This window comes from Rhinolophus sinicus, linkage group LG10 (genome assembly GCF_036562045.2).
Source record: "Rhinolophus sinicus isolate RSC01 linkage group LG10, ASM3656204v1, whole genome shotgun sequence".
Classification (NCBI taxonomy): domain Eukaryota; kingdom Metazoa; phylum Chordata; class Mammalia; order Chiroptera; family Rhinolophidae; genus Rhinolophus; species Rhinolophus sinicus.
Genome location: NC_133759.1, coordinates 70,144,017 through 70,158,679, shown reverse-complemented (window position 1 = coordinate 70,158,679; position 14,663 = coordinate 70,144,017). Strand labels below are relative to the sequence as shown.

Genomic DNA, 14,663 nt, shown 5'->3' with positions numbered 1-14,663 from the left:
GCCCCTGAGAGGACGAGGCTTGGGCACTATGGGTGTGGCCACAGGGCAGCCGCCTCTGCCACCCTGCTGCACCCACAGTGATGCAGACGTCTTATCCCTGCCTTGTGAGCAGGCTTCCTTCTAGAAAATTCCTTAGAAGGTGAATTTTCACAAGCTGAAAATGGATGTCCTATTGAAATTACTTCCACAATGGCCAACAAAACATACATTTATAATGCAAACCTCCCAAACCAGTCAAGGAAAATATCTAAGAAATGAATGGAGACCACATGCACGTGCACATGTGTGATCACGGATACACAAGCCACACGCTGTCTGAGTGTGGGAGAGCAGGAAGCCCCTGCAGAGGTGAATGTGGTCTCAGGGGCTCAGGAGGCCTGAAGAGCTGCCAGGCTGCAAAGCTCAAGACCTGCTTGTAACCCAGGGTGGGTATTCCAGACTCTCCCTGAAAAGTCAGGTCTTCCCCTGCTAAGACTGTGTCATAGGCTATTTTGTTTGTTCTCCATGTCATGCTCTGCAGATGACAGATATGTGAATCTCCTGCGTCAAGACTGGTTTCAAAGATGGAAAAATGTCCAGGGCCTTCTGTTGGCATGGGTAGCTGCCCGTGGCCCCACCAGGGAGATGGCCAGGACTGAGACCTGAGCACTCAACCTCCCTGGCCTCTCCAGGACCAGAAGGATCCAGGGGGACTCAACTGCATGACATTTCCAGGTGCTGGGAACAGGGGAAGGCCTGGGGTCACAGCCCTGCCCCTTCCTCACCCACAGCACTGTAGGAGGCCAGGGGGACCCAGGCCAGAAAGCTCTCGGGAAAGGCAGAGGCCTGGGTGGGCCCGGTGCAGACAAAGCGCAGCCACATTCCTGCACTCAGGGAGGGCCCTGCCAAGAGGAAGTGCTGAGACCGGGCAGGGTTGGGGGCATGGGCTTCCCAGGGCCCACCGGCCTGAGCAGGAAGTTGGCCAGGGCTGTGCCTATTAGCTGAGCAAACAGCGACTTTCTCAGGAGGACAGAGTGGGTGAGGCCCAGCCCTGGGGAGGGGTGAGGATGGGGTATATGAAGCCCTCAGGATCGAGCTCTAGAAAGGGTGTCTTTGGTTCCACGAGCATCCACTGAGCTGCTGCCCGGCATGAAGCTCACCGCAGCTTTCCTGGTCCTCGGCGTGGCCCTGCTCAGCCACTCTGGTGAGTGCCCACGGGCCCCACTCCAGCTGTCCTGACCCTGCTGCCTTTGTCCCTGGGTCACCAGGCTACTAAATGCTCGTCCATCCAGTGCCCCTGAGGGAGCAAGCCAGTCCTCTGGGGCCCCGCTCCTCGACCCTCAGCCTGCAGGCCTTCTCTCAGGCCCTTGCCTGCTCCAGTTCTCTTCTTCACCCACTAACTCCAGGACCTCCCAGCCTCAGGCTAGTGTGAACACTGGCCTGGTCTGGGAACATCCATCGACTTCCTGCATCCTCCTCCAAGACACAACCCAGGTGTCCCTTCCTCTGGGAAGCCTGCCTGGGACCCCACACAGAGCTTGACTCTCCTCCCTCCACCCTCAGGCCACCTCCTAAGACCCCCTGACCAGCCAGCTCCTTGCTGGGCCACAGCTCTCTGGTCAGCAAGGGAGGGAGTGAATAAGCTGGGGTCTGGCCGGTTGTCAAGGCCCTGGGCACCTCCTGAGGGAGATGGGTCCTCAGCAGTTCTCCTTGGGGGCCTGGGCATAGGTGGGTAACTCTTCTCTACTGTGTTTGCAGCTGTGGCCTTCTTTATGAACTTGGCGAAGCCTGTGGCCCCGGTTGCAGCTGTCCTCACCCCTGACCTGGGGGTCGGGGCTGGGGCTCTGGAGGCGGGGGCTGGGGCCCTGGAGGCTGGAGCTGGGGCCCTGGAGGCCGGGGTTGGGGCTGTGGCACACCCCTTTTTCAGGGGCTTCAACCCCCTGACGTTCATACTGGCCAGCCTGGGCATCCCAGTGGAGCATCTGGTGGAAGGTTCCAGGAAGTGTGTGACTGAGCTGGGCCCTGAGGCCGTGGGGGCCGTGAAGTCTTTGCTGGTAAAGGGGACACCTGACACCACCCCCTTCCCCGCCCCCGTCCCCTGTGCGTGCTGCCCTCCTAGCCGGCCTCCCCAGTATGGAAGCACCCCATCCACTCTTCTAAACCCTACCCAGGGGTCCCGGCACCATGACAAGGGGCCATTTCCTGCCCCCAGGAGAACCACAGTGGCCTTGGGTGGGAACTGGGTGAGCCATATCTGACCGGCATGGGGTTGCAGAGGGCCCGAGTGGTAAGAAAGGGACCCACCTGTCAAGAGGATTCCGCCCATGCGTGTTCCAGCAGAGCAGGCGTCATGACCTGCACAGGATCCCAGCCAGAGAGAAAACTGTGCCTTCCCCCAAGGTCCCTCACTGCTCTCAGGGGGACACACTCAAGCCTGGCTTCTCCTCTCCAGGGGGCCCTGACATTCTTTGGCTGAGCAGAGGCCAGAGTATCCCTGCCTGGGGAAAAGATGCTGCCACCTACAGGATGGGGACCTGCGCCACCCCTTGCCCCTCTCAATAAACATGGTTAAAAGCAGCTTTGGGCTGACTGACGTCTTCTTGCCTCATTGCCAGTCGGGTTCCTCCCCTTGCTCTGACCCACAGTGCTGAGGAAGGGGGTCCTGGGGAGGGCTGACATGGTATGTGCACCTCAGAAGGGCCACGTGCCCCAATTGTGTGTGAGAGGCGAGAGAGAGGGAAAGAGAGAGAGAGGAGAGAGAGGAGACACTACTGACATTTGGTAGGTGGCATAGAACCAGCAAGTAAAGGCGACAGGGATCAGGCAAGTATTGAGTTAGACTCGATTTGAAAACTCAACTTGGAATTTTTTCCCCGTTATGGTCTGTAGTTGTTTATGAACTATGGGAATTCTCTAACTATTGAAGATTGGCGAGAACTCTCCAAACAAACAAAGCCATTTGTTGCTGATATTTGAAAGTGTTTGTTTTCCCCCCTTAATCTAGATTTCTGCCCTGGTTGGGGCAGAGTTGAGGGCCACAGGGAGTCTTCTGATGTGTTTGCTTTCCCTGTGGTTTCACTGAAATAACATCATGGCTGTGATTCCTTCTATGCCACCAGAGGTCTGATCCCCAGGGTTGGTGGGGGGGGCCCGGAACGTGAAAGCTGACATCCATCTCCAGAGCAGCCCAGCAAACTTCTTGGTCATTGATACAATACAACCCTAGAAGCATCCTCTGCTTCTGTCTCCTGGAAGGGGGCTCCCTGGCGTCACTATCAACACATTAGACAAACCGAATCCATTTTCATCTATTTTCTATTAAAACATGGCTCTGGCCTTTTTCTGTTCCTATTTTGATAAGGATATTCAGGGATTAATTTTTGGTCGTTTTGACACATTCATAGTCAAACTAGAACAAGGAGGAGGCCACCTGGATCCAGATTCATTTAAATCTCATTGTGACACATTGCTCCCAAGATTCTCAAGGATTCTGAATCTTTGTGTAAAGCTGTGTCTGGACAAAAATGAAGCAGTATGAGATTACTCATTATGCATCTCTCCTGAAGAAAGCAGTGGGGACATGACTTCATCTGGCCAATTGCTCCCAACATTACATATCCAGGCTCCTTGCAGGGTGTCTGGTAATAGTTGCTTGGCTAATGCACGGAGTGAAAATACTGACTGGAATCACTGGGAGAACTTTGTGTGCCAGAGGACGTGGTTGGAAGTGATGGCGGGCTCGGGGGCCAGAGCAAGTTCCCCATCCTGCGATGGCCCTGCTACCTGTCACCTGGGGAGCCTTCCTAGGAAAATCCTGGAGGGGAAATCAGAGAGCTTACAAGAGCAGGAAGACCATTTGAAGGCCCAAGGCTAACTGAAATGGCTCGCTCCCCCACTCCTGCAGGTTCCTGGGAAAAGAGACCATAATCCTGAGAGAAGAGGGAATATGGTGGAAAAAAAGCTAGATTTCTTTAAATATCTTTTTTTTTTTTGCCAACTTGACTTTGTAACCATATAAAGATTTTACATGATACAAGACCAAATTAAAAAATTTTAAAGCAACCTTAAAAGCATTAAAGTTATAAAAAATCCTTAACTTTATTTCCAGTGATGGTGCTCACCCAATAGGCACTGTTCCAAGTAACATGGAACTATAGTCCTCTAACTCTACCTCCTGGGGGCGGGTACAGCACAGAACAATAAGAACGGTAAAAACAACCTTCTCTTGTTGGTGGCACTGCTGTATCAGGCCATTCTCTGCATATTCTGTGATGTCAAATGAGTCATTACGTTAGTGTCATTGAAACAAGATTTCTGACAAAGTTGAAATGAGATGCTGATATAAGATCATTAAGCTTAAATAAAAACCTATAACTCAATCAACTTGGAAGTATAATTATAATTGCCTGATATATTTTATATCTAGAGAAAAAAATCTTTTATCTGTCTCGTGAAGGGACCTAGATGCTGACCGATCCTGTGGCAATGAGAATCCTTGCATCTGGGGGCCTCTAGACACCATTTCCCACCAAAGGAACCAGGAATCTTAGGAGCAATGGCCAGTTCCAGGTCTGGAGCAGCAAATATAAAAGATGAACCTGAAACACTGTTTCATACCAGGATAGAGGAGGTGGCCAAAGGCTATGAGGAGAGTGCCGAAAAGACACGGGGACCAGTTTGAATAAAGCTCCCACTGGCCAAAGATGGGGCAATTCGAACATCAGTAATAGTAATATGAGCGCAAGGGATGAAAGTCATCAAATTTGGCTAAACCCATACAGGGGAAAATCTTCTGTATGGTTATCTTTGGAGGACACAGGGGAATCAACCCATGACTTTGAAAACTGATAATTTTTTTTTAAGACTGATTATCACTTTGAAGCATATATTGAAATATTTAGAGCTGAAATGATGTCTGGACTTGGCTTCAAAATAACCCAGTGTGTGCATAACAGGTGGACTAGTTGAGTCAAAACTGATAACTAAAGCTTGGTGATGGGTAAATCGAATCCATTCAATTGTTCTCTGCACTTTAGTGTGTGTCAGAAACACTTCTAAATATAAAGTTTAAAAGAGAAAGATTAAAAGGAAACTCAGGCCGGCCCGGTGGCTCAATGGTTAGAGCTCCGTGCTCCTAACTCCGAGGGCTGCTGGTTCAATTCCCAAATGGGCCAGTGGGCTCTCAACCTACAAGGTTGCCTGTACAACTCCTTGAATCCCACAAGGGATGGTGGCCTCCGCCCCCTGCAACTAAGATTGAACACGGCACCTTGAGTTGAGCTGCCGCTGAGCTGCCGCTGGAGCTCCCGGAGGGCTCAGTTGGTTGGAGCGTGAACTCTCAACCACAAAGTTGCCGGTTTGACTCCTGCAAGGGATGGTGGGCTGCACCCCCTGCAACTAGCAATGGCAACTGGACCTGGAGCTGAGCTGCGCCTTCCACAACTAAGGCTGAAAGGACAACAACTTGAAGCTAAACGGCACCCTCCACAACTAAGATTGACACACTGTTCCCCAATAAAGTCCTATTCCCCTTCCCCAATAAAATCTTTAAAAAGAAAAAAAGAAACTCAGAGAATATATGCAACACACAAAACTGATAAAGAATAAGTATTCTGAGAATGTAAAGAATTATGAGTCAGTTGGAAGACAGCAAAAATCCTCATTAGGCATAACATAATAAGGGGAACCTGAAATAGCCAAAAATAAAACCTGCCTCTTATTAATAAGGGGAATATAAATTGAAACCACAATGAAATACCATTATACCTACCAGATTGCCAAAAATTAAAAGTTGGACAAAAACAAGCACTGGCAAAGTTGTGGAACTATGAAAAAAATCTCATGAACTGCTGGTGGGAGTCAGTGGGAAGACACACTGTGGACAGGGAGAAGCACATCTCAGCACACACAAGCACGCCCACCACCCAGCAAGTACGGCCTTGAACTCAGACTCCAGAGAAGCTCGCACACTCTGGCACCAACCAGAATGTTCTGAGCAGAATGGTTTGTAAGGGGAGCAGAGAGGAAAAAAACTAGAAACAAAGATTCTTGCAGAGACGAATGGATATTTTGGAATATTCATACAATGCCAATATTCATACAACACTAAAGTGAAAACAAATTAGCTACAGCTATTACAACTGCATGCATTTACATGAATGAATCTCAAGAACATATTGACCAAATAACCCAGATGACTTCCTACAAAATTCTGTATGTTTTTTGATAATTCATATAACATTAAAATTCACCCCTTCAAAGTGAGTTCAGAGGTTTTAGACCATTCAGTGTTGTATAACCATTATCACTATTTAATTTCAGAACATTTTATCACCCCAAAAAGAAATTCCATACCCACCAGAAGTCACTCTTCTTTGGAGAATGTCTTTTCAAATCTTTTTTTTTCTTTAAAGTTTATTGCGGCGACAATTGTTAGTAAATTACATAAATTTCAGGTGTACAATTCTGTAATACATTACCTATATCTCACATTGTGTGTTCACCACCCAGAGTCAGTTCTCTTTCCATCACCATATATGAGATCCCGTTTACCCTCTTCTAGAGCCCTGCTCCCCCACTCCCGTTTGAATATTTAACCCATTTTTTTAAACTGGGTTATTTGTCTTTTCATTGTTGGGTGGTAAGAGTTCTTTATATATTCTGGAGACTAGACTCGTCAGATATATGATTTGGAAATCTAATATTTTCTCCCATTCTATGGGTCGTTTTTTTTCCTTTGAAACACAGGTTTTTAATTTTGATAAAGTCTAATTAATCTACTTTTTTGTTTGTGCTTTAAGATGTCTTATTAAGAAACTATTGCCTAAAGCAAGGTCATGAAGATTTATATCTATGTATTTTTCTAAGGTTTTTAAAAAACAGTTTTAGCTCTCGACATTTAGATTTTTGATTAATTTTGACTTAATTTTTATACATGGTGAGAGGTAGGGATCCAACTTCCTTCTTTTGCTTGTGAACATTCAGTTGTCCCAGCACCATTTGTTGAAGACACTATTCTTTCCGCTATTGAGATGTCTTGGCACTTTCATCATAAATCAACTGACCGTAAATGTAAGGGTTTATTTCTGGGCGCTAATTTCAATTTCATTGATCTGCCATCCTTATGCCACTACCACAGTCTTATAATGCTGTACCTTTGTAAGTTTTGAAACCAGGAAGTTTGAGTCCTCCAACTTTTGCTTTTTTCAAGATTATTTGGGGTCCCATATGAACTTTAAGATCAGCTTGTCAATTTCTTCAACAAACAAAAAGCCAGGTGGAATTCTGATACCGATTGCATTCAATTTGTAGATCAATTTGGGGAATATCATCACCTTCTTAGCAGCATTGTGTTTCAATCCAGGAACATGAAATGTCTTTTTATTTACGTCTTCTTTCAATGTTTTATAACTTTCAGTGTACAAGTCTTGTATTTCTTTCATTTAGTCCTAAGTATTTTATTCTGTTTAATGTTATTGTAAATAAAATTGTTTTCTTAATTTTGTTTTCGGTTTGTTCATTGCTGGTGAACAGAAATACATCTGATTTTTGTACATTGATCTTGTATCCTCAAACCTTACTGAACTCAGTGCTAACAGGGTTTTTGGTGTGTGGATTACTTACAATTTTCTATCAAGAACATGTCATCTGCAAATAGTTTTACTTCACTTCTTTCTGATCTGGATACCTTTTATTTTGTTTTCTTGCTTAATTTCCCTGACTAGAACTTCTAGTACAATGTTGAATAGAAGTGGCAAGAGTGGACATCTTGTCTGTTTTCTGATCTTAGGAAAAAGCCTACAGGTTTTCACCATTAAGTAGGATATTAGCTGCGGATTCTTGATAAATGCCCTTTATCAGGGTGAAGTTCTCCTTCATTCCTAGTTTGGTGTTTTTGTTATTTTTAAATGAAGGATTGTAGGATTTTGTCAAATGCCTTTCCTGTGTCTAATGAGATGATCCTGTCACTTTGTCCTTTCATTAAGTGGGGTACTAAGCCAAACTTGCATCCTGGGATACATTCCACTTGTCATGGTGGATAATCTCTTTTTACATATTGCTGGATTCAGTTTTGCTAGCATTTTATGGAGGATTTTTGCATCTACATTCACAAACGATATTAGTGTGTAGTTTTCTCTCCTTGTGATATCTTTGTCTGGTTTAGATATCAGGGTAATATTGGCCTCATAGCGTTAAGAAGTGTTCCCTCTTCTAATTTTTGGAAGAGTTTGTGAAGAATTCATATTTATTCTTCTTAAGTATTTGATAGAACTCACTAGTGAATCCATCTGGGCCTGGGCTTTTCTTTCCATATACAGTGGTACCTGGGTTTTCGAATGTAATCCGTTCCGGAAGACCGTTAGAGTTCTGAAACGTTAGGAAACCGAGTTGTGGTTCCCCCATAGAAAGTAACCAAAATGGATTAATCCATTTCAGACCTTTAAAATCAACCTCTAAAACAGCAATTTAGCATGAATTTTACTATCTAATGATACCATAGATCCATAAAATTTACGGTGTTCGTAAATCGAAATGTTCGTCAACGGAGACGTTCAAAAACCAAGGTACTACCGTAGTTTTTTTCATTCCGAATGCAACTCATTATAAATTTATTCAGGTTTTCAATTTTCAAGAGTCAGTTTTGACAGTTTGTGTCTTTCCATGAATTTGTCTACTTCATTTATGTAATCTAATTCATTAGTATACAATTGTCCATAGAATTTCATAATAATCCTTTTTATTTTGTAAGGTTGGTAGCAATGTCCCCTTCCCCTTTTCATTTCTCTTTTAGTAATCTGTTCTATTTTCTTTGTTCCGTCTAGTTAAAGGCTCATCTATTTTGCGGATCTTTCCGAAGATTTGGTTTTGTTGATTTTTCTACTATTTTTCTATTTTCTATTTCATTATTTTATGCTCTGATCCTTACTGTTTCCCTTCTGCTTGGGTTTACCTTGCTCTTTGTTTTCCAGTGTCTTAAAGTGGAAGGTTAAGTTATTGATTTGAGATCTTTTTAAAGCAGGTATTTATAGCTACAAACATCCTTTTAAGTACTGCTTTCATTGCATCTCCTAAGTGTTGGTATGTCGTGTCTTCATTTACTTCCAAGTTTTCCTAATTTCTCTTGTGATATTTTTCTTTGACTCATTGGTTATTTAGGAGTGTATAATTTCCACATATTTCCAAATTTCCAACTTCCCTTCTATTTTCACTTCCTTATAATTGGAAAATATGCTTTGCACAATTTCAATTCTTTTAAACTTATCGAAGCTCGTTTTATGGTATCGCCCATAATCTACTGGAGCATGTCCATACATGCACTTGAGAAGAATGCGTATTCTGCTGTTATTAAGGTAGTGTTTTCCATACATGTCCGTTAGGTCTAGCTGGTTTAGTGTTGTTCAAGCCTACTTCCTTTTTGCCTAGTTGTTTTATCCACTGACAGTGGGATATTGAAGTGTCCAATTGTCTATTTCCTTCCATTCTGTCAGTTTCTAGTTTGGAGTTGCTTATCACTGTTTAGTGTTGATCATCGTTATGAAATGACCCTCTTTATTTCTAGAAACAGTTTTTGTTTTCAAGTTTATTTTGTCTATTAGTTTAGTCAAACTTTATAAGTTTGCTTGAAACTTTTTTCCATCCTTTGACTTTCAACCTATTTGTATCTTTGAATCTACAGTGTGTCTCCCATAGACAGCGTATAGTTGGACTGCTTTTTATCCAGTCTAGTCTGTCTTTTATTAGATTAATCCATTCACATTTAACGTTATTAGATTTATGACTGTCATTTTAGTTTTTCAATGTCTTTTTTCTCTATTCTTCCTTTACTACTTTTTTGCATTAATATTTTCTAGTAACATTTTAATGATTTTGCACTCAATTTCATAAAATAGAATAGAAAAAATAGATTTATGTATCCAAATTGTTCCAAATATACCTATTTTCCCATAACTGAATCAAATCATCAAAAATCATTAAAACTATTTTTGGATCCACATCAAAATTTTTTTAGATGAATCTATGTAACTTTATAGTAAAAACTTATCAAATTATCTCCAGGTTAAGAACTTTTTTATCCAAGTACTAATTTCTGTGTCAACTTTAGATTAACATCAAATTCAAAGAGGTATTTGCATAATTTGAAAAGCAACTCTAATCTTATCAAGTGTTCAAATTTTTCTTGTAGTTTTTGCAGCAATTTACAAAATGCTATTAAAATTTGTAAATATTGGAAACGGGCAAAAATCAGTATTCATGATTTGTATTATGAAGTTTCAACATAAATTCAATTTTAGCTCATTCATATGCAGTGTGATCAATGAGAAAATGTGTATCACCCTGACAAGTTTTACTTTTGATTACAGAATATTTGGCAATCATTCCTTTTGTTGCAAAATCTTAAATTGGAATTGTGGAGAAAAAAGGAGCCACATGCTAAACCTGACAAGCTCAGGCCAGCATGGCGGGCCTTACAAACTCAGAGACTGAAATTAATCACACAGGATGGTTTAAACATAAAGATCCCTAACTAAAAATGAGTCATGGCAGGTAGTCACTTTCAGGCCTGTAGCTTGACAAAGGTCATTCTTTAAGTGAGCCTGTCTATTGTCTTTTTGCATCTAAGATAACATACCTTTGAAATGTCAGAGTAATCTCCTTTTCCAGATCTGTCAGGGAATAACCACCACCAGATCATGAGACCACCAGAGGCCCTCATTGTTATCTTGTTTCCTGAATACCATTTCCATATGCTTTGAATGTTATTAACTATCGTATACCTACCAATGTAAAAGTATGTGTCTGTTTTAATTTTTTATCCAATCCTTGAGATCCCCGTTTGCTTTCTCCCACCCCCTTAATCTACCACCAATGGATTTCATGTACCCCCCCCCCCCCCGTCTTCTCCTTTGATTCTATCATATAAAATAGGCTGTCAAACTACCATTCTCTGGAGCATTTTCTCAATCCACAGAGATCTCGCTTCCCAGCAATTGTCAGTTTGGCTCAAATAAATTCATAAAAATTCTCTACAGGTTAGGCATTTCTTACATCAACAGAATAGAACAGTAAGCCATTGTTAAAAATTCCTTCATAATTCAACCAATGAGCATTAGTAAAAAAGACAATTATCATTAAATTGTCTTCTATTTCTAGTCTTCTGAGCAGTTTTCGTAAACTGGTGATGGTTCCTTGATTTGAATCTATATATACTGAATAATTTTAACAACTGTGACACTTTTCAGTCTGGTTCAGAGAAATGAGTGCAACAATTTTCAATAAGCATCATAAGGTAAAACAACGTAAGGGAAATACAGGCACCTTTAAAAATTCCAGTAAATCCCAATTTTTGACCTAACATAGCTGGAGCACTATTTGTAGTGATAGAAACTCTTCCCCTGCCCACCTCCCACATCCAACAGAAATTCTTTGGCAGGTGTGAAAGATGCAAAAATACCTGTTTATTTTAGGATGAGAATTCGCATTTCTTTGTAAATGTGGAAGTCCTTTAAGACTAGGTGTACACAAAGTGCTAACTGGGCAGCGTCTTTCATATCACACAACTCATCTAAACCTAACAAGTACTTCCAAGTTTTCAAATTCTGAATCAACTGATCTTCAATATTAGGTCTTGTCTTCTATAGGTTAACTGTTAGCTTAAAGAAATTTCATTTTTGTGAAACATTTTCTTTTCCTCATAATTTTTCAACAAAATTTCCCCATATTTAAAAAAAACATATTGTCATTAAAATTTTGTTTTTCTATGCAGGAATACAAACTTTTATAACTGGCTAAATATACAAGCTCTTATCGTCTTATAAACTGTTTAAAAACTGTTGGACATTTCAGGTGATTAATTTCATCAATTCTTTTTAAATTACTGAGAGGAAACATTAAATTCAATATGCATTTGAAGAAAATGTATCTTAATATTGTTCACTTTACTATGTTTCTCCCCCACATTTTTCCTTTCGCTCTGGTGCAGCAAATTGCAATTATCATTCCTCATGAAATTCACAATATGCATTCCAGGCTTTTCCAGTTGTGGTACTAGCTCAGTTCTATATCAGAACTGATTTTAAATTTAGTAATTTGCCCATACTTATTTTTTAAACTAGGAAAATAATTTAAATATATTAAAATGTTATCTCAACTTATACTAATTATGACTTACATAGGTACAGTTCACTCATGCTGTTTGCATAAAATATTCAACTAACACATGTTACTTTGGTTAGTAAAACATTATTAGAGTGGAATTATTTGACATCAACTGGTGACATTTATGTGCAATATAAACAAGCAATACACTGGTTCCACATCTTATACAATGTGACAGATCAGGGGAAATATGGTCCCATCAAAATAATGTTTCACTTAATAGAAAAACAGTTCCAGTCACACTAATCATATTTTAAGTATTCAAAATCCACATGTGGCTAAAGGCTACCATATTGAACCATCTAATCCTTTGCGTGAGGGAAAAATTAACTGGATTTAGAATCTTGGATCTTTTCCATTTGTGGTGTGTTGCTCTATTAAAGTACCTTCTAACGCTTAGTTTAACCTAGTAATCCCTGATGGGCAGTCTGTTTACACTTAAACCATTTTGAAGAATATGAAAAAGTCCAAAGGAAATAAGCTGAAAGAATTAAGTTAGCATCAAATGCTATCTTTTAGTATTTTCTGGATTTATTCAACTATTTAGTAGGGGCACACTGGATCTCCTTTCCAAACTGAAATCTGAATGAAAAATAATGGGAAATGAAGTTAAAATGCACCTCGAGAAACAAAATTCTTTGACCTAGTGTTCTTGCCAGGTCAATAGAAGAAAAAATTAGGGTCTTGCTGGTAAAGACATGAGATGTGGAATCAGGAAACAATGAGTGATTGAACAAAAGACACTTACCTGCCTCTTCTCCCACAAGTGAGTGAGGTAGGAATCAAGGTTCTTAATGATTCTATTTCCCAAAAACTTCAAATTCTCCTTCCTTTCTATTCTTCCTGCCCTGCAAGCTGTCCTCAGCTTATCATCTGTCAGCTGGACCACGCCAGAACCCAGCTAACTAGTCTTACTCTTTCAATCCATGCTCCAGTGTTGCTAGCACTAACCTAGTAATGCTGCTCCCATTTAAAACCGTGTGGCTCTTTACCGCCACCTACAGGATGGAGTTCCAACTTGAGCATATGGTTCAAGGTTCAGAAGGCACCACCCTTGGGGTTCCCGCCACTCCAGTGCTCTCCGGGCTGCAAGTCCTCCGGCATGCACACATCCTGACTCCCCACTAACGCTCAGGATGAGGCATCCACACCCCATTCCTGCACCACCGCCTGACAGATGGCTACCTGCATCGTGTGAATATTCAAAGGAAAGCAAGTCCTGCATTTTGCAGATTTCTCCTACCTGGACGATGGGGACACCATGGTCCCCTTTTCAATGTTTCTCCCGGACCGGGTTTAAGAATTTCAACAAGCTGGGAAAAGACCGGCACTAGCAGGACTGCCATGAAGGAGAGATGCTGAACTCAGCAGGGCTGCAGGGCTGGCAGTGAGAAGTCGCTACCTGACGAGGCCACCAGGCTGGTGGGATCTCCAGGACCACGGCTCAGACTCACTGTGCTAGGAAGGCTGGAAGGTTCTGGCATTAAGGTCAAACTGGTGTAGTGAGCAAAGTTTCCCATGACAGGCCCCAAATAATTAATATGCTTTTGAATAGATTAGAGGGATTTGAAGTTTGCAGTTCAAAGACAATGAGAAAACTAAAACCTCATTCGTTTGAATTAAAAATGTTAACGCTGATAAGAAAACTGTAGAAACCAGTCTACAGGCCTGTAATCCAGCAGTCTCCCAATTCCTAGCTTTAGACTAGTTAGTTAGATTCATTTGAAGAACAAATCTACTTAGAACATTTTGTATTTTATTATTGGGAGGAAATTAACTTAGAAATATTTCTCAAATTCTTGTAAAATTCTAGTAAAAACTATCTTCTCTCAGAGTCTTCTAATATATAACCTTATACTAAAATTTTCTTTACAGTATTTGCAAAAGCTTAGTTTTAAAATCAATTTAAACTTGAATAATACTCCAACGCCAAAAGGGGAATCCTCAGTATATATAACATTGTTACCTGAAACCTAAAAACTATTCTAAATATATTTCAGTTCATGTTTCCTTAGGTACTTGTTCCTCTAAAGAACATTAATGAGAATTTATACAGTAATACAGGCAACTTCGTTAACTTTTTTACATGTACTTTTTGACAATAAGGAAGAACAAGACTTCTGTTACAGAGAGAGATAAAATTACAAATTAAGGTATAGGTAGAATATGCCTTCTTTAAAAACATCTCAGCAAACATTCATTTTATCTAAATTGTTTTCTGATTTTAGATAACTTTTCCGGCATCTACATAAAACTTTACATTCATTATAGAAGTAGTTCCTAAAAAGCAAATGGGAAGGAGAGCTGGGAAGTCATGCATTTTTAAAGTATGTATGTGTATGTGTGTTTATTATATGTAATAAAATATACATGTAACAAGTAAAACATTTAATGAGTTAGTATAACCCCACCAACACAATGTTTGCTACTGTATTTAAAAGCATTGATCTAAAACATGTCAGCCTCCTCCAAGACAGAAGACACACGAGCTCATCATGAGGTCTCTGGTAACAACAGCGATCCTGAAG

At 41.2% G+C, this 14,663-nt stretch overlaps 1 protein-coding gene across 1 annotated transcript; it reads left to right on the top strand.

Moving 5' to 3' along the window:
- Window positions 1-1,039: 1,039 nt before the first annotated feature.
- Window positions 1,040-2,556, top strand: SCGB3A1 (secretoglobin family 3A member 1). Its single transcript, XM_019716941.2, has 3 exons — window positions 1,040-1,183; window positions 1,738-2,033; window positions 2,432-2,556. The coding sequence occupies exons 1-3, from the start codon at window positions 1,129-1,131 to the stop codon at window positions 2,453-2,455; spliced, it is 375 nt and encodes a 124-aa protein (XP_019572500.1). The 5' UTR covers window positions 1,040-1,128; the 3' UTR covers window positions 2,456-2,556.
- Window positions 2,557-14,663: the final 12,107 nt, after the last annotated feature.